Source organism: Panicum virgatum, chromosome 2N, assembly GCF_016808335.1.
Source record: "Panicum virgatum strain AP13 chromosome 2N, P.virgatum_v5, whole genome shotgun sequence".
NCBI lineage: Eukaryota > Viridiplantae > Streptophyta > Magnoliopsida > Poales > Poaceae > Panicum > Panicum virgatum.
This window is the reverse complement of record NC_053146.1, coordinates 61,751,982-61,779,806: the sequence shown is the minus strand read 5'-3', so window position 1 is coordinate 61,779,806 and position 27,825 is coordinate 61,751,982. Positions and strand designations below refer to the sequence as shown.

The 27,825-nt window shown below is 45.7% G+C and overlaps 3 protein-coding genes across 4 annotated transcripts; 1 reads left to right on the top strand and 2 right to left on the bottom strand.

Annotated features, from left to right (window-relative positions):
- Positions 1-555: 555 nt before the first annotated feature.
- Positions 556-3,490, bottom strand: LOC120658976. Its single transcript, XM_039937074.1, has 2 exons — positions 3,061-3,490; positions 556-930 (listed from the first exon to the last, which is right to left on the bottom strand). Exons 1-2 carry the CDS (start codon positions 3,472-3,474, stop codon positions 925-927), a joined length of 420 nt encoding a protein of 139 aa, XP_039793008.1. The 5' UTR covers positions 3,475-3,490; the 3' UTR covers positions 556-924.
- A 7,426-nt stretch (positions 3,491-10,916) lies between these two features.
- Positions 10,917-13,916, top strand: LOC120662867 (neural Wiskott-Aldrich syndrome protein-like). The gene is made up of 4 exons (XM_039941928.1): positions 10,917-11,355; positions 12,349-12,545; positions 13,600-13,793; positions 13,880-13,916. Exons 1-4 carry the CDS (start codon positions 10,917-10,919, stop codon positions 13,914-13,916), a joined length of 867 nt encoding a protein of 288 aa, XP_039797862.1.
- A 5,560-nt stretch (positions 13,917-19,476) lies between these two features.
- On the bottom strand, positions 19,477-22,251 carry LOC120661642. Of its 2 annotated transcripts, XR_005669986.1 has the most exons (3): positions 20,913-22,251; positions 20,659-20,705; positions 19,477-19,848 (listed from the first exon to the last, which is right to left on the bottom strand). XR_005669986.1 is itself a non-coding variant. In XM_039940548.1 (2 exons), exon 1 carries the CDS (start codon positions 22,144-22,146, stop codon positions 20,917-20,919), a length of 1,230 nt encoding a protein of 409 aa, XP_039796482.1. In that variant the 5' UTR covers positions 22,147-22,242; the 3' UTR covers positions 19,477-19,848; positions 20,913-20,916. The 2 variants fall into 2 exon arrangements, 1 of the variants encoding a protein (XP_039796482.1); XM_039940548.1 differs by lacking the exon at positions 20,659-20,705 and having other exon boundaries at positions 20,913-22,242.
- Between the last annotated feature and the right edge of the window lie 5,574 nt (positions 22,252-27,825).

Sequence of the window (27,825 nt, the reverse complement as noted above, 5' to 3'; positions counted from 1 at the left end):
CGCGGAGATCCTGATCCAAGCCTGCGCGTGCTGCATCACCGCGTTCTGCGGCGTCATCACCGGCCACGCCTTCCTCCGCCATCTGCATGCATTCCACCCCCGACACCCCTCGTCCTCGGATTCCATCACCATCGGCGGGTTGAGTCATCCCACCCATCCACCCGTACCATCCGCGCCATCGCCGGAGCCGGTGACTTTTAGCTTCTCATTTCTTCCCCCGGCCGGCCCGTTGGGTGGCGGGAGGGTCCGCCACGGCCGGTTCCTTCTCGACTGCTCATCAAACTGTCATGCGCGGGACTCAACACTCAAGGCACCAGTCCCGATTACTCCGATCCACCACCATCGGTATACCATCTCGCTCATCAAGGCAGGAAAAGGAAACTTTCTGCTACAAAACAAGAACATGCAATCACACCTAGCTAGATGTCTCAGACGACTATGCAATGCTTTCTCCAGCAGCAAGACTCATGGCGACATATACATAATGCTAGTAACAGCAAGTCTCTGCAATTTCAACACACGATCCTGCTGGTTCACCAAAACATCAACATCACATGCTAGTAACTGTTGGCACTTAACCACGGGGAGTTTTAACTAACAACATGACTTTGTTCTGGTAAAGTTCGATAACCATATCACACACTCAACAGACAGTATCAGTCGACAATTCGACATAACCATACACACTCAACAGACGGTAGAGTTTGACAGATAACCATACAAACACAACAGACGGTAGAGTTCGGTACACAGTATAAGCAGACAAGGATAACCATACACACTCAACAATACAGTTCAACAAACCATATATCAGTCGAATGGGATAGCCATATAACATTCCCAACAGACGGGCAATAGGCATCCATCATCACCTAGCTCCAGACCAGCAGCACATGAAACAGAAGCTCCATCTTCGATGCGAATTTAGTCCTGCAAAACAGCATGTAGTTAGAAAAGACCATTGAATATATGGAGTATGCATTTAAAATTTACTGTCTATATAATTACAGTGGCAATGCAGAGCATAACTGCCGAGTTGCATAAAAGTAGTTTTGGCTCCAAACTAAAGGTGCATAACACTAATATTTTTTACCAGACATGCAGTCATTCTGTTGCAGTAAGCATTAATCTTGTAGACATAAATTTACACATGAATCTGTAGTCATGAAGGACAACAAATGATAAAATGGCGTAGCTTTAATAAATTTACTATTTGATTTGTTTCTGCAAATAACCCGACCTTTTTTTAGTAGTCTCCACAATCCAATTCACTAGTGGTTTTAGCTCTACAAATAGAAATGGGATAGATGAATAATGTTGTATTATTCTTGACAAGCACCGCCTCTAAGTCCTCTATTAACCTTACATTCCGAATTCAAACTTTACCACCAGAACTAAGAAGCAAAGGAAATACATATATATCAGAACTAATATATTTGCATTATATTGACTTGATGCAACTGTCCTATCTTATTTCATGGATCAATTTACTCGGAAGAATGGTAATTGCCATACTTTCTGTTCCTTTTCCCAGCTCATTGTTCAAGTAATTCAGTTGACCTCTAGGTCCACTTTAACAAAAAAATATGAACGAAGCTACTTCATGATCATGAAATGAAAAGGCAATATGATGGAATCAATTCACATATCTTCTGCCGCATCTAGCTACTGTGATTGTAATTTTTAAAATTACTCCAAGAAAAAGAATAAACTGTGAATCGCTTAAAACATGATTGTGAATAAGTGTACATCTATTTCTGCTGAGATTATATGAAAAATATCTACTACAGCATGTAGGGATGGATTAGTTGCCACAGTACAAAGTTTGAAGTTTGAACACAGCATGCACACAAAAAACACTGAAAATGGCTACATGTATCAATGACAAGAACAGGATCAGAATCCAGGCACATGGATGTGAAGCAACAGATAGGCCATAGCCCATATACCCCATAAAAACCAATGGCCTCAGCCAAACTTAGGCATCCTTTCATAAGGCAATAGTTAGAGTTTTGCCATATAAACTCGATGAGACATATATTTCAGTGACATATAGTTTCTCATAGTTCCACAAAAATTAAATAGACACTTTTATTCCTTGAACATGCCAGTGAAAAAAATTAAGTTCCACAATCTTATGCCACATAATAAACATGCATGTAATCATGTCAGGTAGGTAGCTAGCCAAGAGTGAACACATACATGATAAACTTGGAATCCTTCTCCATAACTACAGATCTGTCTTAGAAAATTTAGAAAGACAGGACACACCTAAGCTGATCCATTATTGGATGGAAGGGACTGCTAACTAGCTTATATTTAGATATATATGATTATTAGAGTTCTAGTGGATTTGCATTGTTATTAGTTGATGAAATCAGCAGGAATGATGATACCTAACAAGACACAGAATGTCCTGATAAAGTAAAGTATTTTATTTCAAGATATATGTTCATAAATAAGCTGACAAAACATATTCATCTTGGTCCCAAACCTGCCCATATTGTTATAAACCAACATGTGAAATAGTAAAGAACCAAACAGAGAAAATTGTAGGCTAGTGATATTGTATCCTATAATACCCTTTGTTTGCATGTCCAAAAATATAGTGAATAAACTAGTCCTGTATAATGATCTTTTTCATTTCATGAATGGTGTGGGAGACCATGACAGATGGTCTTTTCACAGTAAAAAAAGTTTCCGTTTACACGGAACTAGAACAAAAAATGGTCAGGTATTTGAAAATCATGTTAACATAAACAATCCCCAAAAAATATTAACCTAGAACTACTTTAGCTAATCGATTGAAGTATACTAAGAATACCCACCATGACCAATTTGTTACATGGATTGAGAAAGGCTAAAATATACAATAGCACAGATCACATGCCACATGTTATTAACCACAATATCCAAAGATGAATCAGATGCAACCACGCGACCTAAGCTAAATATGAGCGATTGAACCCTAAAACAGACAGTACAAACATAAACAAGTTCACTCAACAAATTCACACATGACAGAACTGCACATGCATGGAAAACACATAAGAAGCTTACCATTTCTATCATCCGCGGCGACATGAATGGTGGGTACCCGAAATAAGGATGGATATGAACATAAAGGTAGTTGATGGAGTTGACCCTCTCAATCTTCAACGTCTTAATCTCAAGGGAATAACACGCTGCCTCCACTCTGCCTTGGTGTGTTTCAACACCTTGCAAGAATATGTATCCTTCAAATGCGCCAACAATGTTGCAATTGCATGGCAAAGGGATTGTATTCTCCACCAGCCACTCACTAGCCTCAATCTCCTCAGCCTTACTTTTCATACTGGTGAAATAATGCACATCTCTGCCATCCCTAGTGAGACTAAACATCCCAAGCTTGCCTTCCCCTGGCTCCACAATGACAACTTCTCGCCCATTGTTGCCTGGTGGGAGGTTCACAGTGGAGAACTCCATCCTGTCCATGTCGAGCTTGAGCAACTTGTTCCTCCTGTTCACTTTCCAGTAGAAGCAGCCATGCTCATACTGCGGCCAACCCAGAATGAAGTTTGGTGGTGCTGCGCTCAAACCTAGATCAACCCAAGTGGTAGATGCGCCAAGACTCCAGAGGTTAGAGTCTGAGGAGAAGATAAATACCACCAGCCTTTCATTCCAGTGTGTCCTGCCAATCACTTTGAACGATGTCCCCTCCTGTCCGGATGGCACAAGGAAGGCCTCGAAAAGGCGGGTCTTGTCATCCTGGACCTGGGCATAGGCGATTAGCTCTTCTGGTATGGGAGGCAGCAGCCTGAAACTCCAGTACACGGGGTCGCACACCGCGAGCTCGGGGAAGATGACGCTGTCCTCGTCCACAAGGAGGCGCTCTAGGAGGAGACGGCCGTCACGGACGTCGCAGCTGTAACACCCCTCAATTAGCCCTCAATTAGGAGTGTTAAACGAAGTTTGAAGATTCAAATTTGATCAAAAATATCGAGCATACGTGTAGCTCTCTCTGCTCTCTCATCCTTGTGCGTGGTCACCGTGGCCAAGTTGGCCACGGCGCCGTCCGTGCGCACGCCGAGCGCCGCGTCGTCCGCTCCCGAACTCTCTCGAGCTCGCCTTCTCGTTCGCCACGCACACACCTTCGCCCTCCGCTCGCTGTTGCCGCGCGCGTCGCGCCGTCTCGCCACGCCTGCCATGGCCGCCGCCCGCACCTCCAAGCCGAGCCGTCGACCGAGCTCGTCCCGCCCTCCACCAACCCCTAAATCCGCTTGCTCTCGTCCCAACGAAGCTCCCGGGCCCGGCCATCACCTCCATGGCTCGCCGGAATGTCGCCGAAGCGGCACAGCACCGCCGCCGCCGGCCACCCGCCGTGGAGCCGCCGCCACAGACCACCTCCTCGCGCTCCAAGGCCACCTACAGATCCGCGCAGATCTCCTCTCGCTCCTCCACCCCTCCCTCGCCGCCAGCAAGCCCTCCCATGGCCGGAATCGCCGTTCCCCTTTCACCCCTCCCCGTTTTCGCGACCAGGGACCCCAGACAGCAATAGAAAGAATTCCAGGGTGTTTTCTGCGAAGTCTATGACTCATATGAATAGTGCTGCGAAGGGTTCTTTTGTAATAGTTTGGCTGAAAATTTGAAAAATCATAGTAAATCATAGAACAATCATAAAAATGCAAACCAAAATTTGTTGGATTCCTTGTTCTAAGATCTACAACTTTTATTACAGGTTGATCTTCATTTTATAAATAGTTTTTGCTCTAGTTTAAATATTAGTTTAAGTGGCTGTAAACTTTGAAAATGCATAGTAAATCATGGAAAATCATAAAATATAAAATAAAGATGTTTTTGGAATCCTTGTGATTAGATATATGCAATTAACCTATAATATGACATGTGTTGGTGGAAAAATATTGTCCTAGAATTTTATTCATGCTTGTTAGGGATAAAATCATATATGTAGTTATGTTGCTCCTTTTGCTGTGAAATTTTTATGGTAGATTAGTCATGTGATGTATGTGATGTGGTAAAAGTTTCAGATTTATTAGTGTACGTGTGCATGAGTTATTGATTTAACTTGGTTAGTGTTTGATGAATAGTTTATGAGTAATAGAAATATGCATAAATAATTATGCTTGCTGATAAATCATGAAAACTTCATGCTAGGGTTGTTTTCTATTGTTTTATCACTAGTAAATGTTTTATGTTCGGAACATATAGGTCGCTAATAAAAAATAATTAGAAATAATAGTTTCTTTATATATATATAAGATCATTATAAATCCATGTAAAATAAATTGTTAGGTATAATTGTATTCTAAGTGATGATTTATAAGTTTTTATATTTATAATATTGGTAAAATCATAGAAATTGTACAGTAGGTTTACTTTCGTGTCTTGTACATTTTTCATGTCCAGAAAACATGCACGGTCTGGTTTTGGTTGAATCTTTAAGCGTTGGCCTTTTAATTGTTAAAATAACCCTTGCAGAAAACATGTACAGCAGGTTTTACTTTGTCTAAACATCAAGCATTCAACATATAACAGTTGTGCATCTTGTCATGATCAGAGGCGTATAGATGTGTCCATACACGCTTTATTCTGTTTTGCGTGAATGTGCCTTTAACCAAAGTAATTTTATAAGAGCTACTCGGTATCATCCAAATTTTTAGGCTCTGAACTTATGATATAAATAACATTTAGAACCATAGCCTCTCTTTTATATGGTCATGCATGTCCCTCTATAATTTTTGCTAGTTCCTAGCTTGTCCTTGTAATTGATGAAATGTGACTTTAAACTATTCTTTAGTAATAATTAGTAACGTAGGTCAGAATGAAGTTTCCGGGTACTGGTTCTATACAACCACTTCAAGACACGTTTCCTTTATGTTAATCATGTTTTCAAATATGACTCCACCTTTTATTTATGAAAAATGCTAGGGTGTGTCGTGTGTTTGGTTTGTGTCTTTTATAGAGTCAATAAAGGGAAAATATTTCATACCAGATGTGTGACATTGCTATCGTGCTCGATCTCATTATTTTATAAACTTATTTGGTTTGATTATTACTCGGTCAATGATCGCCTATGTATGTTTAGCAAATATGCATTGCATTAATCGACATCTCACATGCACTCATGTAGAATCCGTAGCCGAGGACGTCGTCTATGAGTTGGTTGTGAAGCCCAGGAGCTAGCGGAGCATGCCAGGAAGAAGTTCGTGAAGACCCGGCCCAAGGCTGCAAGTAATACTAATCTCGCTCAGCAAAAAGGCAAGCCCCGGTGCACATCCTATTAATTGAAATTATGACGCCTATATATGTATTTATTACTTGTGCATTACGCTTCATGAGTTGATTGGAACCCTAGTGCATAATCCCTAGGTTTCCCTGAATTATACTAGCATGTATAGGACGATATAAATGCTATGCTTAATACTTCTCGATAGAAGTCGAGTGACTTTTTGCACTCGCGAGATATAGGATACTTAGAAGTCGAGTAATTTCCGGTTACTCGCGAGATATAGGTTATATACTTATATACAGTACCTGAGTTGTTGAAATTGACATGGAAATATGAGACCGGGCGGGGAATGATGATGATGTATAGGTATGGCAGCAGGACAGGGTTCCTGGGTGTCTTAGCCCCGTCCGAGTCGATTGAGGACCGTACCGTTGTTTGTCCTGCTGATCATGTTTGAATTGTACTAACCGCATGCCGGGAGTAGGAGGTAGTCGAAACCGGTAAACCTAGTACTGCTTTGCTTCGAAAGTACAGAACTTCATCACCACCCCTTAGGGCGAGTCGGGTAGTCGCGGAGAATTGGGATGCATGTATTTATTTTTGGTGGTCTCACGTTGAGCCCGGCTGACTATATGTAGGTGGGGCGGTTCTGTAGTTCGAGGCGGGGAGGGGAATGGTTGGTGCGTGTGGTCCGATATGGCTTATACGTGTCGTGTTGGTTAGGTCCACCTTGCAAGGTTAAATCGGATCGATTCGCCGTCAGTCGCTCTCGGACATGAGCACCTTGATCTCCGAGTCACGTCGTAGTAAGGAAATAAAATGAAATAATATGATACATGTTGATGTTATTTAATCAATTATGTTTTCACATTGATTGTTATAGATCTGCAAACCATAGATGTGTATCAACTTTATAACTATAATTTGGAGCTAAAATATTGAAATTAAGGATCTACCCTTAGATGCTTTTCTGCAAATAAATCCACCAGCCAGAAAGCCATGCATGTCTAGATAGTGGGCTATGTATACCCATAGTCGGGTAAGTCTTGCTGAGTATTAGTATACTCAGGGTTTGTTGTTTACCCTGTTTCATGTATAGGAGCTAACCCGGATTCACATCGGTGGGCTCGATATGACGTCCTCACGTCTCCGTAGTTATCGTTTTATTTCAATTTATTTCAATTGGTTTCTAATGAAAATCTTCCTCATGTTAGACTCTCTCTACCGCTGCTGTTATCTATTATATGAACTTTAATTTATAAAAGTCATTTTGTAAATACCTTAATATTGTTTACTATTTTGTAAAATTGTATCATGCTGGTACCGTCTGCGCTCGCCGTCGTGCGCGACTTCTTGTGTGTTTCGATCGGCATGTGGGTTGGAAACAGACTGTCAGATTACACTTAATTAAGCTAATGCGCCTGATGCGTTTAAATAATGACCATTACATTTAATTAAACCGTTTAACTTGGCGGTTCAGTCACAGCAGCGTTGCCAAAGATCGCCAGGGAGGTAGTTCTCGAAGGAGAAACCAGCGCCAGCGGCGTTGGCGAGAGAACGGGCAGCAGGAGCGTTGGGGTGGGGCGCCACGGCGGGCTGGATGCCATTGCAGAGGATACCGAGGAGGAGCCGCGGGTAGAGTGAGCGGTACTGGCGCTGGAAGGACGGATTGGTGATGATGCGGCGGAAGGATCTGCACGTCGCGGTGGCGCGGGCGAGGTCGACGGGGGAGGCGACCCGGAGCAAGATATCTTCCAGCAGATCTTCGCTGAGGGGAGGCGGCTGCCGGGGCGGCGCCGTGTCTTCGAGACGGGGGAGGATCCGGCGATGCGGCGGCGACGTCATCGCTGGCTAGCCTCGCATCCGATCCGGCGAGTGGTGTGAAACTGTGAAATGGAATTGAGGGTTTGGGGGGCTGGGGAATGAACCTGGTCACGTGAATTTTGAGTGAGCTCGGGCGGGGCTGGAGGTGACTGTACCGGTGTATAGGCCATGTTCACAGTGTCCGAGTGTCGATCGTGTAGCTTATTAGCTCTGTAAGCCGTAAATCTTCATGGCACCGTCGTCAGCCGTACGTCACCATGGTACCATGCTAATAATCTTGGGTTTCGAACAGCACGGAGCACGGGCATCACCGATCTGATTTTTTATGCTGAACTTGAATTAGCGTGCAGATTCTGCAGCACCTGATGATGCCAAGTTAGTTTGCCGCCTGTGCGGCGCTAGCTCAGCGGTGATGCATGGCTGCAAGAACCAAGAAGTAGCTCGTGGAAGAAGCTGCATTCGAGGGAGATTGGCTAGAGGTTGAAGAAAGAGATATGACGGCTATGAATTTATAGTGTTAGGCTCCCGGAGAAATATTCGGACGCCGTTTACCACTAATAGAAAGCAGACCATCAGTTCAGGCTAAAGGTACCACCCCTTTCTCCAGTAGCGTACACAACAATATAAAGTATCTCGATCATTAAAGTTGACTAGTCATCTCATTAGCGGCATGCAATAGTGTGAAGGGGTAAAACCGTTTCCTAAACTAAGATAAAAAATAAACTAGAAGTTGGGTGACGTTAAAACCGTTTTGGGGGAAGCCTTCCCAAACAGCCCTCTAAATATCATTGCAGGTGTAGTATAATCATAAACTTTCTATAGTTTTAGTGACGAATGATGAGGCATAATTATTGCCTGGATGCTAAAAAAACTTGAGCCAATATAGAGGTGCTAGTTCGGAGGCAAAACTTAATAAGGCGAGTAACACTATTTTTACTCCAGACATGTATCCAGTTTAATGTAAGTAGTAAGCATTAGTACTCTATTATTGGACATACATTTGCATAACCATTTTGCAGTTGTGATAGATGGTCAACATAAGATAAAAACAGTGTAGCTACGGCACTTTTAATTTGCTATTTTGTTTCCGTGTCGCTTCGCTCTCTATAAAGAAACAGATTGTATCAATATTGCATTCTTGATGTCACTACCGGAAAGAACACGTATGCCGAGTGCCAGAGACTTTGTCGAGTGCATAATATCGAGCACTCGGCAGAGTTTACATTTGCCAAGTGCTTCACAAAAAGCCCTCGGCAAAAACCTGACACTCGGCAAAATTAATGTTTGCCGAGTGCCGCTCATCCGACACTCGGCAAAATCAATCTTTGCCGAGTGCCTCTGATGAGACACTCGGCAAACATCCTCACGTGCCCCGCACGCGCCAGTTCCCGTGGGGTGGCGTTCAGGCCGTTATTGTTTGCCGAATGCCGGCTACGGGACACTCGGCAAACCCAGCTTTGCCGAGTGCCTGACAGTAAACACTCGGCAAACAATGTCACGTGCACCGCACACGACTGTTACCACGACCGGTACTCTGTTACCCCGACCGGTACCAGTTACCACGTCCGTTACAGTTACTAGTTGCCGAGTGCGAGGTGTAGGACACTCGGCAAAATATATTTTGTCGAGTGCCGTCCATGGGACACTCAGCAACGTTCTGTCAATGCCGAGTGCATTATGCTGGCACTCGGCATCCAGTCACCTTTGCCGAGTGTCTTTTTTGGCTCTCGCCAAAGTTAGAGAAAAACATTTTCATTTACCCTCCAAACTTTTTTCTCTGTTATTATAGTATGTGATGGACATCATATATAATTTTTGGTAAATTATCCTTGAAGTTTACCATATTTACATTATTTATTTCATTAAAAGCGTATTTTGTGGATAATTCAAATTTGAACTACAAAATGTAGTGCAATTCGTGGATAATTAATGGAAAAAGTATATTCATGTTATTGAGTCCAATTTGATGCGTTGTCCAAGAATTCCAAGGAAAATTCAACCGTCTTATTCAGGAGATATGGCAATTGAGGATATCATATGTGGATGCTGTGAAAAAAAATTGAGGACATTTCACAAAAGTTATCACATATGTTAGTTATAAGATGAAGTTTCTCGTAAAAGGTTCAAGAGAGTTGTGAATGGTAGAGTTAAGATTTTGAGTCCAAGTGAGAATCAAATTGATTTTTGACTTCAAACTTTTTGTGTAGGCAATGGTCATGATGGAATGATGTATGTTTAATTTTCATTATTTTTTGTGGCCATTTGATAATATTAGATTTTTTTTCCGCTGCATCTGTGTATGTAATATAAATATGAAATTATACTGCATGAAATAATGGAATTTTTTCTCTAAAACATGTTACATTTTTTTTATATATGCAATAGACATCATAAATTAATTACTGTTAAATTTTGGGTATTTAAATTGTTTTGTAATTTTTAATTTATTTTGTCAAATGTAGAGAATTAGTCCATATAAATGGAAATATAGCTAATAGTGATTGAAATAATATAATATTTTTCGTTAAAGCATGAAATAAGAATTGTTTCGTGAAATATAAATTTTGAAATGAAATGTCAAATTTCATTCAAAGGAATATGTGAAAACAAAATTTGTATTCAAAGGAGTTGAGTTAAAACAAATAATGACTTTGCCGAGTGCTAGATCAGGGCACTCGGGACAGCTTTCTTGAATTGCCGAGTGCCACATCACGGCACTCGGCAAAGCCAGTGTTTGCCGAGTGCCAGATCTCGGCACTCGGCATAGAGGCGCCAGCCCGCAAATAACTTAGCCGCGCCGCCACACCCGCACGCACACACACAAACACACCCACGCACAGGCCAGCCACGCCGCCGCTCCACGATGCCGAGCCAGCTCCCCGTCGCCACAGCCCCTCCACGCCGCCTCCACGCCCACGGTCGTGCCCACGGCCGGAGCTGCCCGCCCCGGTGCACGCCACGCCCCGCAAGACCGCCACCTCCCTGCCCGGCCGGCGCTCGCCACGCCCCCGCCCGGTCGGCGCTCGCCCCGCCCCCATCCGAGCTGAGTGTGCCTCGCCCCCAGACCCCGGCACGAGTGGCAGCGGCGCCCCCAGCTCCCAAAGCCCCTGCCCCCGACGCTTGGCTCCCGGCCTCCGTCCCTGCCCCGCCTCCGGCGGCCGCCCCCGACCCGGAGTGCCGGTCCCCGCCTCGACGGCCGCCCCGGCTCCCGGCCCTTCCGTCCCTGCCCCCGGCGCCTGCCCCCGCCGCCCGGTCCCTGCGCCTGCCCCCGCCCAAGGCAGGTTGTGATTTCCCTGCTCAAGGTACGTGCCCTCCCCCTGATGGCAATTGTTAGATGGTCTGGCACAGATTGCTTTGCCTATGGTAGATTGGATGAGTTTGTTTCCATTTAGTGTAGTATCTCGCTATGAAAAGGATGTGAAACATCACCAGTGTGTTGTTTTGGACTTTAGGGGTATCGGGCTCCGTCCCCGCCCCCGGCGCCAGAACTGCATGTTCGGCGAGAGCACATCGAGAGCACCGGAACCGCCCGTGACGTGTTCGGTGAAAAGCCGGAACCACGAGTCCACTTCACGCCGGCCACGACTACACCGCCGACTCCCGGTAAGCAATGCAACTACTCCCATTATTGATAATGTTCATAGATCATGCAACTGCAACTCAGTTAGGTGTCTCCCGTTTGGAACAGATACAGTTGAAGATATGCAGATTTTTGCATATCTATAACTGTATCTTTTCCAAATTGTCCACGTTTTTTTGGACAGCCCGAGGATGCGTAGATACGGTTAGTTTTCATGGTCCAATTCTATCTAAGACAGTCTCGGCATCACCTTCCCGTTATTCTCCGGATACACAATCTCCCTTTCGGGAAGTGTATCTGGAGAACAGCGGGGAGGTGCTGCCGAAATTTTGTCTTGGATGGTAGTGGATCATGAAAACTGATTATATCTACGCATCCTCGGGTGGGATTAGGACCTACCTTCACCTATTAAAATGTAGGGACAACATGTAGATGCATTTGATTTTTATTGTACTCACTCCGGTCTAGAGGATGGATGGCCGTCATTGGATGTACACGGGCCGTCCAAGTCAGGCTACCATGACCGATGAATGGATTCGAAAGACCAATGATTTTTAGGAAGCCGCATGGAGTCAGGCTGAAGGATCGAGTTTCTTGTGGTGTCCGTGCAACAGATGTGGAAATAAGAAATGGAAAACGAAGAAGGTTCTGGGCCAACATCTTTGCAAGTATGGATTTACGCCGGACTATACCCGGTGGATCTTTCATGGTGAAGGCCACCGTATGAGGGACGAGGTCATGAGGCAACGCATCGATGATTGTGATGCTGATGGTGGGGTTGGAGACATGTTACATGACTATCATGAAGCACATTTCGGTGAAGGACCGCAGGAGGAGGAGCCAGAGGCATCCGCAAAGGCGTATTTCGAGATGTTGGAGGCTGCACAGAAACCACTTCACGGTCATACAAAGGTTTCTCAGCTGGACGGCATCGGACGGCTAATGGCCTTGAAGTCTCAGTTTAGCCTGAGCCGAGACACCTTCGACAGTCTGTTGACCGTGTTTGGAAGCATGCTTCTAGAAAATCACATTCTGCCAAAGTCAATGTATCAGGCATAGAAAATTCTCGGTGCACTTAAGATGCCATGTGAGCAGATACATTCTTGTCCAAATGGGTGTATCTTATTTAGGAAGGAGCATGAGAAAGATGCTTACTGTCCAAAATGTAAAGCCTCTAGGTTCCTCGAAGTGGACTCTGGTGATGGTTAGCCTAAGAAGCAGCTCACGATTCCCGTGAAAATCCTACGCTACCTTCCTTTCATTCCGAGGATCCAACGACTATTCATGACCGAGGAATCCGCGCAACAGATAACCTGGCACAAGAAAGGTGTTCGATACAACCCTGACAAGATGGTGCATCCATCCGATGGTGAGTCATGGAAGAATTTTGATAGGATTCATCGTGACAAGGCTAATGAAGCTAGTAATGTACGTATTGCGCTTGCAACAGATGTGTTCAATCCTTATGGGATGGTGGCCGTCTCGTACTCATGCTGGCCTGTGTTTGTTATCCCTCTGAATCTCCCACCAGGGGTTCTATTTCATCGACAGTCCATATTCGTGTCATTGATTATTCCAGAGCACCCGGGGAATAAAATGCGTGTTTACATGGAGCCTCTGATTGATGATTTGGTCAAGGCATGGGACGAAGGGGTGTGGACCTATGACCGAGCAACAAAGACAAATTTTAGAATGTATGTTTGGTACCAATTCTCCCTGCATGACTTACCCGCGTATGGCATATTCTGCGGCTGGTGTACTCACGGGAAGTTCCCATGTCCAACATGCAAGGCAGCTCCGCAGCGGCCGATACCTCTTGCGAGACGCCCGATGATTCGACCGGTACCGGACAGGTAATACTTTATGTTATGCACAATGACATTTATTTTTCAATTCATATGTTCAAAATGATAAGACACTAATATTTTTTGTTATGCACTTTTACAGGTATTGGATGCGCATGTAGGCGGGTGCCCACAAAAGGAAGCTCAACGGCATCCTGGGAACCCTATGCAGGGAGCTCTTCCCTGGGCTGGTGATGCATGCCGGGATCTTGGAGCCGGCATACACGTGGGACCACTACATCGCCATCCCAGATGCAGAAGATCGGGAAGGGAGGTCCTTCGGCAACAAGGAGGACGGGTGGTGGGAGAATTCTGGGTAAGCCGCCGCACTATATTGGTGAATAGTTATCATATATTTGAAACTCTTTGAATATTGACTGCAATTATCGAGTCTATATGCAGGATTTCTACATGTGCGAGCCAGGATATGAGGCCATAGCGGCTCAGGTGGCTGACACAGCATGTCGCAAACTAGTGAAGGACATGCACTCAGAGGCGTGTGTTCAGGCCGTAATTACCTACTGCGCCGATGTGGAAAAAAGGAAGGTCGGCAAGGACGTAGCAAGAAATATGTTCCTCACGCGGGAACAATACTTGAGGGTAAATGACGAAATAACTACTCATTTCTTTTGAATTTCATTTTCGGAAATGTCATCCACTTTGCTTCCATTACGTGTAGGTGCCTCCGAACTGGTGCGCCGGTAAGGGCGCGTGCTGGGAAATGATGGTGGACAGGTGGCTTAGCGAGGAGTGGATTCAGCGGCACAACTTATGCCGGGAGCACCGCTTGTTGATGCAAGGTGCGCCACACCATCAAGGCAGCCGAGGCCTTCCCGAGTACAGGGATGTTTGGGTAAGTCATTACACTTTTTGGTACTTTCAAACTCTAAATTCTGCATTCTCACTAATTATTGTATTCTTTCGCTTTGCTTACAGTCGGAGTCACATGAAGACCAGGAATGCAATGACTTCTAGGCATACTGTATGGCGCACAAGGGCAGGGCGACGTCCGACGTCTCCTACAAACCGGCAGATCCACCCGAGGCGTACAGCAACCCGAGCGTCCACACGCGCATCACTGAGTACACGGAGATGGGAAAGGCGCTCCATGGGGACACATGGGATCCGGCCACCCAGCCCCTTTCTGGAGAAGCCATCATGAGGGCAGGAGGAGGGAAGAAGCAAGGCCGTTACTGGATCACCAACAGCCTTGTCGACAAAGCCAGTACGCCGACTCTCTCCCATCTTCGAGCAAGGACCACCGACTCGACCCCGCCAATACGCCCACGGCCTGAGACTTCAGTGGCCAGCGTGCGTGCAATCCAGGTTATTTCTGCTCCATTTGTCGTTTGTTGCTTTTAGTTATCTTTTGTTTGCATTGTAACATTTGGGTGAAATCTTATAGGCCCGGATGGACGAAGAGACGAAGAGGCGGGAGGAGATCGAGGCAAGGCTGGAGGAGGAGCGGACGCTAAGGCAGGAGCAAGAGCACAGGTGGCAGGAAGAGCGGATGCAGGAGCGGCAGAGGATGGAGCAGGCGCTTCTTGCTGAGCGACAGGCCGCGCAACAACAGATGCAGACCAGTTCTCATACCTCCAAGGCCTTGGCACGACAATCAACTATCAACCGCCGCCAACGATGCCCTGGCCTCCACCACCGCTGCCACCGCTAGGCCTTCCTTCTATCTTTCCTCCATCTGGCGCTACAGGCACTCCTGTGAGTATGATATATAGATTTACTTTGCTTGCACATACATATTCAAATTTTGAGATACTTTATGTCAATATATCATGTGCTATATCCGAAAGAACATCTAGACTCACTTAGTGGTTGGTTGATTAATGATATATGCTTTAATAAGAATGATTAGAAGGTATCACAGCTGATATATACATGAGCTAAGTCAAGGATATGAAAGTTGAAAAGCGGCTATTCATTTAATATTTTATCTTTTCAAATTGAGTTTAGGAATGTCATACTATCAAGAGGGACATGAACTCTTACAATTTTCTCAAGATGTAATCCTATGTCCATTTTTTTGCAGAATCAATCGATTGGGGGTCAAATGGGCCTCCGGACGAGAATTCACCAGCACCGGCGGCGTTGCAGTGGCCACCTAGCTGATTTAGAGTTGTTCATGGTATTTGTTCTACAGACTTGTGCTTGTTGGACTAGACTTGTTTAATTTGTTGGACTTGTGCTTGTTGAACGTTAAAATTATGGCATCGATGTTGGACTTGTGATATTCGTGCGATGTAGCGTGAGATATTTGTGTTATTATGTGATATTTGTGATGGACGTGCCTTATATATGCTATATTAAATGTCTGGAATATATATTTGTTGTATTTGTGATGATGAATGCGGTTATTACACAATAAACAGAATAAATAAAAAATGGCACGCTTTGCCGAGTGTTTTTACCCAGACACTCGGCAAAGCAACTATTTTTCTATTTACTGAAAAACGCTTCGCCAAGTACATTTACTTAGTCACTCGGCGAAGTTTGAAACTTTGCCGAGTGCCAGACGCGTGGCACTCGGCAAAGAGCAAAACTTCTCCGAGTGCCAGTGTGGTAGCACTCGGCAAAGCTCGAAACTTCGCCGAGTGCTGCCAGCTTGGCACTCGGCGAAGTTTGAATCTTTGCCGAGTGCCACGCGTCTGGCACTCGGCAAAGTTTTCGACCCCGTCCCGTTCGGCCGTCCCGTTCGCCTGTTCGTCCGTCCCGTTTCTACTTTTTTTGCCGAGTGCGGCTTGGCACACGGCGAAGGTTTGCCGAGTGCCCGAGAAAAGGCACTCGGCAAAGCCGGCTTCGCAGGTAGAAGAAAGGTCGTGTGCGCTTCGCCGAGTGCTACACTCGGCAAAGAAGTTGCCGAGTGTTTTTCGACCTTTGCCGAGTGTCTGTGACACTCGGCAAAGTACGCGAGTCCGGTAGTGTGTACACTGTCTGTATTAAAATTATTCTAATACCTAAACTTACAAAAAAAATCAATGCGTTGTGACTTATTGGAGGAAAAATATCACTTAAAGAACTAAGAGAAATCTACTAAAAAAAGAACTAAGAGAAAAGCACTTGGAGATCAAAACCATTTTGCTTGCATCGGATGGGGATAAGTGCCCTATCTTTTTCTTCACGGGACAAAGCTAAGGTATTTGGGACTTGGAAGGATGGTTTGGATTGGCAATTTAATTTGCATATTATCAATTTCTTTTCATACGGATCAAGTGATTCAATCAATCCTAATCCATACAAAATGAAGAGGCAATTGCTTGTGGAATGACAAAGTGAGGATGGAATCAAATCACATATAATTTTTATGTATCTTGATATAGTGCTCTTGTATATTAGTCATCATAAGAATTAATAATCGTGAAGGAGTGCGCACAAGCTATTTGTATCTCTATTGGCATGCTTATAACAAGCTAAGTGATGGCCAGATTATTAGTTGTCAGTTGTCAATTGTCTTGATAAATTTCAGTAGCACCCACAAAAGCGGAGCATAGAAAATAGGCACATTCGTTACGGAAAAAGACCAGAATCCATGCACATGAATGAGAAGCAACTTACAGAAGCCCATTAGAACCAAATTAAAGGCCTCTATGGTAGTCCTATCTTGTATAAGCAGTTTTTTCCTTGAAAGAACATTTATAAGTAGCTGACTGACTTATAAACTTAGCGAGCCACTTTCTGTAGACTCATAAAATGCCTTTTGGAATAAAATGCTACCACTCAGCTTACATGCTCTAAAATATTATAGTTAGGCATTACTACGAGTATTTTGAGAAGACTATTAGAATATATATTTTTTCAAGAGTCATTTTGTAATTTAATAAGTCCTGCATATTAATTGGAACGACATGTATGTGCATCATACACTCATACTAGCAAAATGCCAATGAATTGAATGTAAAATAGCAAACAAAATTGATGCTTTCATATAGTTTATGTCTTTCTGTCGGTGTTCAGACCTTGCGGCCTAGCACCAACTGGTAACGATGTTGCGTGTCCCTAATTCTAGATGGTTGATGCAAGAGGTAACACAATGACACAAAGGGGTTTATCCTGGTTCCGGCCACGGGGACATACGTCTAGCAGGGTGTGCGTGAGCACTGTATTATCTTGCACCGGAGTGCCTGTAGTAGGGGAGTATAAGCGAGGCGAGAGAGGGCGGAAAGCTCCCAAGTCTCTGCTAGAGTGATTGAGGCAAGTGCCAATATTAGGGTCGAGTGTGCGAATTGAGTGTGTGGATGTCTTGAGCGTGTCAGGCCGTCGTGAATGGATGTTCGTGGATGAGCGTGTCCCGGAAGGAGCCTACCTCCTCCTTTTATAGGCACAAGGAGGGGCGGTTACATGTACGGGGAGATCTCTGAAGTCGTCGTCTTCTCCCTTAATCGGGGGGGGGGGGGGGAGCAGCGGATGGTTGCTGTAGGAAATTCACTGTGGGGCATGGCGTCGGGTGTGGCAATCGTCCTAGGAAGCCCTTTAGCCCCGCGGAGACCACGCCGGCGTCCTGTGACTCCAGTGGGCTGTGTGGCGGTTGCTGTTGGTCCTTGGTCTTACTGTCCTCCGCACCCGACTTGGTGGAGCGCCGAGGGTCCTGCTGACGGTGGTCTTGCTCTAGTCAAGGTCCGTACAATGTCCAAGGGTTGTCCCCATGCTTGCCGAGGGTCCTGCAGTAGAGGAAGTACGAGGAGTAGGCAGCGCAGTGGCGGAAGCAGTGCCAGGCACGTCCGCACAGCACGTCGCAGGTTCGCACAGGCTGAACAGCGCTGGGAATAGCGGCACAGTGGTCGGAGTTGGCGGATGGGACTCCGGTCACACCCACTATGCGGTATGGGTGGTCGGAGTTGGCGGATGGGACTGCGGTGGAGTGGTTGGCATTAAATGCTCCTGTCAGTTGGGTGGGTGAGCAGATGGGTTGTTGTTCCCGTCTGTCGAGGGGTAGCCTCAAGCGAGGCGGAGTTCCCCCCCGAGACGAGGCTCCGCGGAGGGCTCGGCCGAGGGGGATCAAATGGGGCGGAGTTGGCCTGCTTTCCGAGGGTAGGTCTCCTACCCTCGAGCGAGGCGTAGATGGAGTGTGCTGCCGAGGGCCTCGGCGGGGAGGCCTCGAGCGAGGCGGAGATGGCTCCACGGGTTCGAGGGCGCCTCGGATGGGCCGTGCTTCGGTGTTGGGCCATGGGCCAAAGGACGTTTGGGCCTCTTTGGAGTCTGAAGAAGGTCTGGGCGTCGCGGAAGAGCTGGAGAAGCTCCATGGTGTCCGGGTGCAGAGTGACGACGGAGTTGTCATCATTTGTGGCTTTGGGACCCACTAGCCGGTTCGGTGACTTCTTCCTCTCCAGGATCGCTGTTGAGTAGTCCTTCTTCCCCTTCGGATCGGAAGAAGACGACTTGCCTTGGTTCGCCATGACTGTTGAGTACGATGAGGCGGTTTGCACTGTGGGCCCAATTGTCTAATCGTGTTTTGCGTTTTTTAGGGTGCTTTAGTCCCAAGGTTAGAGTGCCCCTAATTGTAGTACCCAACACTTTCAATGAAATACAATGTAAAACTTTAATTTTTTTGGTCCTATTATGACAGCATACATGGAGTTACAGAAAAAGATGATAGTTACTAATATAGACAATGGAAAATGTGAAATTCCAAAACTATGCCATTGTCACACATGCCATAAAAGGTATTAGGGGATTGATGCTTTGGTCGTGGCCTCCATAGGAACCTTGCATAAGCATGGCAGGCAGGCATTGATGAACACATTGAAGCACAACAATACCATGACTAGTCACTTCTTCAACAAGGTCATATATAAGGGGGAAAAATAAAATCACGTACATATGGCAATATATGTAAAAGAGAACATACCACTTAAATCAGTTTTAAGGTTCAAAGCAAAGACTATGATAATAAAAGGTGAAGTCTGTAGACATAAGGCCACTACAAAGTTCAGTGCATTTTGCCATTTTGTTTCACCTCAACCAATATTTTGAACATCACAAGTAAGAGGTAAACAAAGATGTATCCGTATACTTAAGTAGTACCCACATACTAGTATCATCAAATACAGATGAATTGTTCGGGCATTTCGGAATTCAGATACATACTGCACACAAATATCGTAGATATGCTTATACAGTCTGATTGTGGCATTTAATTATACACAAGCACAATACTAGCTGCACTAATATTGGTACAAATGTGGTATACTACAGTCGAATGTTTCTTACTACATCATCACTCTGACCAAACCAACATGGCGACGCCATGAGAATATGGAAATCCGGGACACCGTCTAACAATTCATAAAGCAAGCTCACACCCCAACTGTTCTGAGCCTTGAGAACTAGAAATGTGGCTCTGACCATGTCCCCCCAGAAAGCTGACGCAAAGAAGTAAATAAGTCAGGACAAGATATTGGCACATTTTAAATATTCACAAGTACCACATGAGAAATTGAGAGCAAAAGTTAGATTTAAATCAGACAAAGATATCCCAATTGTGGGATTGACCTTACAAGGAAAAAATGTTTAGGAAGAATGGAATCAATCATTGTTAGAGTATGACCTTATGACAAACCAAAAAAATATGCGAAACTTCATAGTTCATAATGATAGTGTAGGCGCGGAAGCTCATTTTAGCCTATCACAATATTGATCTCAACTGAATTTAGAAATGTAACCGTGAACAATCTCTTTTAGTACCATCTTCATATCATTGTAATTCATAGTACAAGTTATAGCCCATCTGAGAAAGTAAACAAAAAGAATCAAACCTTCAAAAAATTTAGACCCTACGAATTGGCATCTTCGTTAAGTAGTACTGTATAACTTAGGTTACTGTTCGAATAGAACCACAAGTGGTTCTTTGTTGGCAGAACGATATAGGGACAAGATATATAAACTTGTCATCCCATTGGTGATTGTAAAAGGATAACTAATTCCTCAAAAAAAATTGTAAAAGAATAACTACAACATATTCTCTGCTGCCATCATAAAGAATGAGTGGCACTCGAAGAGTCATCCCTGAAGCCTAGGAAAGAATGACATTGAGGCAGGTGACAAGTTCGAACTCTGACTGTCGCAAGAAAAATTCAGAGGGCTCTGCCTCCACCACCTTTTAAGTGATATTTTGATTTCAAATCGAACAGTAATCAGAGTTACGTTATTCTATTTTAGAAATCAGGAAATACCTCCGGTGTCAGTTGTACAAACTGAAACCAAAGTCTTGACCAGTAACCTTTAAATGGGAAGATATGTTAGTGAAACAATTGGGAAATAAATTAAATGTTTGTGCTAGCTGATGACAGAAACTACAAATCACACAGAAAGCACATCAGAACAGAACTGAATAGACAAAATTATCAATGACAAATTGAAGATAATCAATAACTAAATACCAAGCATCAGGAAAGTTGTGAAATAACTGTTCGAGGAAGGAGTTTACCACTTTAAATACTCTGTGGAGACAGCAACGGAGGAAAGTTGGTATATATGTAGGCACGTAGAATGTGATGCTTCAATTGACACACCCTCTCAAGCTGAAAGGTCCTGACGTCCATCGAAAAACATTCCAAATCTTCTATCTCTGCTGATGAGCTTACATGCACTCCCGCTGAGCTCAGATGTTCAGGAAACCTTAGCAGGAGTATGTACCTCTCCATTGCACCCCTGATGTAATGCCGGAACTCAGGATCCAATGGGATTGTCTTCTCCATCTGCCAATGGCTGGAACCATCGGCATCGTCTTGCCTTACAGTATAATAGAGACTAACTGCGCCGTCTGCAACTTGGTCACGGAGAGCAAACATGCCAACCCTGCCTTCCCCTGCGTCCACAATGGCGATCTGTCGCCTGTGGCAGCCCGATGGGAGGTCAGCAATGGAGAACTCCATCGTCCTCGTGTCAAGCACGAGCAACTTGTCCCTCCAATCCATCACCCAATAGAAGCAGCCGCGGGCGTATTGACGCCCGGAGAACGCAGGGCTCCTTGAGGACACGCCCACGCCGAACATCAGATCGTGCCAGGCCAGCGACGCGACGGCTCGCCACTGCCCGGAGCTGGAGGAGAAGGCGAAGGCGACCAGCTTGGCTTTGCACTGCGCCATCCAGATCACCCCGAACGACGTCTCGTCCTCGGGGTCCCCGCGGCCGCCGGGGGCGAGGAAGGGCTCGCACCAGCGGTCGAACTCCACGCGGAGCGGCAGGTCGACCGCGGCTGCCAGGTCGTCGGGGATCGCGGGGAGCAGGACGCACCGCCGGTGCAAGGGGTCGCACACCGCTATCTCCGTGAAGACCGATGGCTCGTCTCCGCCGCCGTCCCCGGGGGCGCGGTCGAGAAGGACGCGGCCGTCGCGGACGTCGCGGACGACCCAGCCGCGGCCCGCGGAGGAGGACGAGGAGGAGGGGAGGAACGAGAAGGAGAAATCCGCGGCGAGGGAGACGGCGCGAGCCGCGGGCGCGGAGGCGTGGGGCGGGAGCGCCGGGTGGAAGCCGTTGTGGTCGAGGAAGCCGAGGAGCGGCGCGGGGTGGAGCGCGCGGAACCGGCGGAGGAACGCGCGGTCCGTGACCAGGCGGCGGAAGGGGACGCAGGCGGCCGAGGTGCGGACGAGGTCGGCCGGCTCCGGGAGACGGAGGAAGATGTCCGAAAGGAGATCGTCGGTGAGCGCCGGTGAGGCCATGTCGTGCCGGCGGGAGAGAGGGACAGCGGGTCTGGGAGGCCGCTGGGGTCTTGGCCTCTTGGGAAATCCGGGATCGTTCACTTCGAAAAAAAAATCTGGGATCGCTCGGTCAACGTGAAGGCTGCTCTGCTGTGCTGCTCACTTGCTCTGAATCGTCAACGGTGGCGCGGTGGTGGTTGGTGCCAGTCAACATTATCGAAGATAGCGCCACAGCGGAGTGACGAGTGACGCTCAGGGTTAACAATTTCGGCGAAATTTCGCCGAAATTTCGAAAAAAATTTCGTTTCCGCTAGTTACCGGGATTCGAAATTTCGGTATTTTTCGGTATATTTCGTTTTCAAATTCAAAATTCAACAAATTTCGATCGAAATTCAACGAAATTCGCCGAAATTTACCGAAATTTCGGAACGGAATTCCGTTTCCGCTAAACACCGGGATTTGACCGGAAAACGAAATGGTTAACCCTGGTGACGCCTGAGTCCTACTACTGCTGCTTATACATGTGCATTTGGGCGTGCCGTGCCGGCCCAGCACGCCGTCCCGGCTTTCCTGCCCAGGCACGGCGCCGTCAAGCTTAGACGGGCCGTGCCGTGCCTAGGGCACAGTCAGCCTGGTAGTGCCGTGTCGTGCCCGTGACTAGGACACACAAGAGCTCAATCAACTCTAAATAATGTAATATAAACAGATTTCATATGTTCAAACTCAAACATTCAACAATTCATGACCAAACTCCAAAATACCAGGCATAATCATTCAATCTACTAAACTAGATCATCCATGCATTCAAACCATCACAGAACACAGAACAGTGCATCTCAAAATGTAAATGGAGCCTTAGTGCAATGATGCCTCATTAAAAACCTTCCTAGGTAAAAACTCACACCTCGTGAGAAAACCCTAGGAAGGAAAAGAGTACAGCCAGCTCCTTAGTTCATAGTTCATTGTTCATAGTCCATGTCATAGTTCATTATAGTTACAGATACATGAATAGATATTAGATAGCCAGAATGGAAAAGAGATTGAAGTTCAAGCTCTTTTGCCTCTTGACCAGATCGAGGTTAGGGTTAGGATTACGGAGACAGCGAGAGAGGAGGAGAGGGAAGAGGATAGAGCGAGGAGGGAGAGAGAGGGGTAGAGGATCAGAAGGCGTCGATGGCGGCTCGACGGCGTCCGTCTCCACTCTCCAGCGAATGGCTAGGGTTACGGTGGGTGAGGCGAGGCGAGCGAGGGAGATTGCGGGCGGCTCTGCTGCGGGGGAGGGGATGGCCGAATGGCTAGGGTTACGGGGGGAGGGGTGGGGTGGGTATATATACCGGGCCGATGCCGGGCCGGCCATATTTATCGGGCCGTGCTCGGGCCGTCACCGTGGGCCGACCTGCCGGCCCAAGCACGGCACGGACCTCGTGCCGGGCCGGCACGGGCACGCCGCCTGCCGTGCCGGGCCGTGCTCGTGCCGTGCCTCGCCGTGCCGGGCCACGGGCCGCCCGGCGGGCCGGCCCGAAATGGACATGTATACTGCTGCTGGACTGCGTCAACGGACCAACGGCCCATTTGGACCACAGCAATTGACGGCCCACCGGACCTCGCTCGACGCCGAATTTTTCGGGCTGAAACTATTTTTTTTTGAGACGAAATAAGAAATATATTAGACCATAGTTGAGTATATCATCAGATTACAAACATGTTGAAATACAACCTGATCATCTAAAAGTCTTGTATAGTCTAAATTCTCAACTCCAGACCTATATGACGCTTCGTATGGAAGGCTGCGCATGCAAACACTCGGCGTGCACAGGCAAACACCCGGCAACAAACTCGAGAACAGAAGCCCAACAAATGGCGGCCAACACTCCTGCAGGCGAAGTGGAGAAACTTCTTATTTCTTATGTCTTTCGTCTTCTTCTTTCTGCCACCGAAGAAAAAGAAAGACTGATCTGCATATTCTCCCTAGTCCTTCATTATGGTCAGATCTAACCACAACAAAATGGAGAAGAGACCGGAGAAAATTATTCCATGACGGCGGCATCATCTCCACCTTGATGTCACCACCCGGAAAACCAAATCTCCATGTCGTTAAATTGATGAAGCTGTTGATGTCGGTGTCGCCCTCATCTTCAACAGATCCGCCATGGAGAAGACAATCCACCCTGCCTTCTTGCCGTCACCGGAGAGGAGGAGGAGGAAATAAATCTCCAATAGCCAAAGACTTGGCATGGAGAGACTCTAAACTTAGAAGACTTTAACTCTAGAGGACTCGATCTACTGGAGAAACTAGAAAAAAAACGATGGATCCCCACTCCCTTCGGCCTCCGGCGAGACGCCGATGGGGAAGGGAGGGGGACCAAGCGGTGTTGGAGGCGGGAGACGCCGGCGGCGGCGCTAGGTCTCCGAGCGAAGTTAGTCCGTCGGCAGTTTAGGCTCTGTTTAGTTTCCAAAAATTTTTAAGATTTTTTGTCACATCAATTTTTTGGATACATACATTAAGCATTAAATGTAGTTTAAAAAATAACCAATTGTATAGTTTAGCTGGAAATAATAAGATGAATCTTTTGAGCCTAATTAATATATGATTGGACATTAATTATTAAATAAAAATAAAAGTGCTACAATAGTTAAATTCAAAAAATTTCACCAACTAAACACACCCATTCTTTTGTGAATCGGGGGGGTTGGGTCAACGTGAAGGCTGCTCTGCTGTGCTGCTCACTTGAATCGTCAACGGTGGCGCGGTGGTGGTTGGTGCCAGTCAACATTATCGAAGACAGCGGCACAGCGGAGTGACGACTGAGTACTACTGCTTTTTTTTTTTTAGGAAGAGTACTACTGCTGCTGCTGGACTGCGTCAACGGACCAACGGGCCATTTGGACCACAGCAATTGACGGCCCACCGGACCTCGCTCGACGCCGAATTTTTCGGGCTGAAACTATGGGCTACCTCCCATATGGGCCACATGCGGTTTCTTGCTCGAATCGAGCCCAAAAATGCTCAAGTTTTTTTTAAGAAAAAAAGCTCAACACTGGCAACAAACACTAGGATGGCTGGCGCGCTAACGCCGCGCTTGTAGAGAAAGCGTTGATGATATGTGTTGTCAGAAATAGTGTAGCCATTAATTTTTTTATAGGCAATATACATCATAGATTGTTTCATGTTAATTTTGGTTAATTGCTAATTTACGCTTTTTGCAATTATAGATTTGAAATTGATACAGATTGAATTTGAACAGATACTGCATGAAATAATGACGCGTATATACATCAACGATAGGACGCGTGCAGTCAGCGACGCAACCGAATCACTTGGTTGTGGGTGGTAGGTGGTGTTGATTTATTATGAGAGAAAAGTATTGCTAGCTGGCTGGTGGCTGGTGCTGATTTGATGTGAGAGAAAAACACAAACCAAGCGAATGGGTGTGTTTAGTTGGTGAAAAAGTTTGGGTTTTAGTACTGTAGCATATTTTGTTATTACTTGACAAATAATATTCAATTATGGACTAATTAGGTTTAAAAGATTCATCTCATGTTAATCAGTTAGACTATGTAATTAGTTATTTTTTGAACTTTATGTAATGTTTTATGTATGTGTCCGAAAATTCGATATGATGGGTACTGTAGGAAATTTTTCACCAACTAATTAGTTCGTGAATGGCGGTGCAAGCAGGACAAATGATGGACAGGTGGAAGATGAAGGCGACAACATCACGGGGGCATTGGCTGTCATGGCGTACGAAATACGGTCTCCTAGGCAGGCCACCGTCCAGCAGAACTGCAGAAGCGACCAAAGCAGGTGGTGGCTGCAGACTGGTGCTAGAGCTGTGTGAGAGAAAAATACTGTTGGTTAGCTGGAGGAGCCAAACAACGAATAAAGTGATAATGAACAGACACGGGGACGGAGCGGCCTACTTGCCTGGCCCACGAAGCAGGGACGGCCCAAACCTCCGCTCCGCACAATGTTGACCTGTTGAGGCAACGGGACGGCTCGATGGTCACGCATCATGGCAGCTACACATGTTGCGGGCCCCACACAATAACAGTAGCACAGGCTTTCGGAGAACAGAGTTTGGTCGGGCGATATAGATAGACATATATTTCTGAGCTCGCAAGTTGCAAATGATTGGCTTGAACGCCTTCTGCGATGCGTTCCCGTGTACGCGTAGGATAGATTATTATTACTGAGACGGAAACCCGCATCAGATCGCAATAATGCGCGAGGGGCAGCACCACACGGATGGTCCACGGCGCACGGCTGGGATACCGTCGCTTTCCGCCCGCACTTCCTCGTGGCGGCACGACATCTTCCTGTATTATATACTCACGGCTAGTGATGAAAACGGACGGAAATGGATGGAAAAATCTCATTTCTATTTCTGTTTCTATATTTTTTTGGCAGAAACGGGATCGAGTTCGGAAAATACGGGTATAGAAATGAGATCGGGTTATGCGTAAGTACAGAAATGAACCAATACGGACGTTGAGCCGGAAAGAATAACACGATCAAATATTCTCAAGTATACATTAACAAAATCACAAAATAATATACACGTACGAAATTATTAATCCAATATTCATTAGTATGCCATGTATTAACATGCATACTTACTGATTGGTATGTTTTTGAACATATCAATTTTTAGACATATCTTATGTAAATTAAAAACGGGATAAAAAACAGAATAAATACGGGTCAATTCTATGTAAAAACAGGATTTCTCGGAAACAGAAGAAAAAACCTCATTTCCACTTCCGTAAATATGGAAACGAAATCCCACAAATACGAAAACGGACGGATAGAAATAGAAAACGGAACGAGTCGGAACGGAAATATTTCCGTCCGTTTTCAACCCTACTCACGCCTGCCGCGTGAAAGCAAACGGAACCACGGTTTAAAAAAAGTGGATATTGGCTGCTTCTTCTGTTTGTTTTTATTAATCATGGCTAAGCGTACACACAGTAATTGTACATCTTGTCAAAACTATATATATAAGCAGCAACTTAGCTCTTGTTTAATTGCAAATTTTTTTGGAATTTTGGTACTGTAGTACTTTCGTTTGTATTTGGTAATTATTATTCGATCATGGGTTAACTAGGCTCAAAAGATTTGTCTCGCAAATTACAGACTAACTGTGTAATTAGTTATTTTATTTAGCTATATTTAATACTTCATGTATGCGTTCAAAGATTCAATGTGATGGAGAATCTTGTAAAGTTTTGGAATTTTGGATGCAACTAAACAAAAGCTTAGATTGGAAAATTGTTAAAACCCTATGGATAAAGAACAAGTTCGTATTTATTGAGAAGACTTATATATAGACATCTTTCATTTGAAGAGCTTAGTTCACATTACATATTTTGGACCTGTTTAGCTGGCGGGGAAATCAGCCGGCTGGGTTAATTGCCGCTGTCTCGCTGCACCTAGCTAGCACGGTGGGGCGCTCACCTAGCTGGCTGCAGCTGGTTGGCTGGCGCTCCAGCCCAGCCACTTATTCGTAGCTGAATAGGATGTTTTTTCTCAACGCCTCAGCACAGTCATGAAAATTGTTAGGTTTCTTGCAAAAAAAAAAAGGAAGAAGAAAGTTGTATAGAGCAGTACTATCCATTTGGATTTTCCGTACCACAACACGCAATACTAAGTTCAACACGTGCCTCATATAAGCAAGTGCCAAAAATAGAAAATCGACCAGG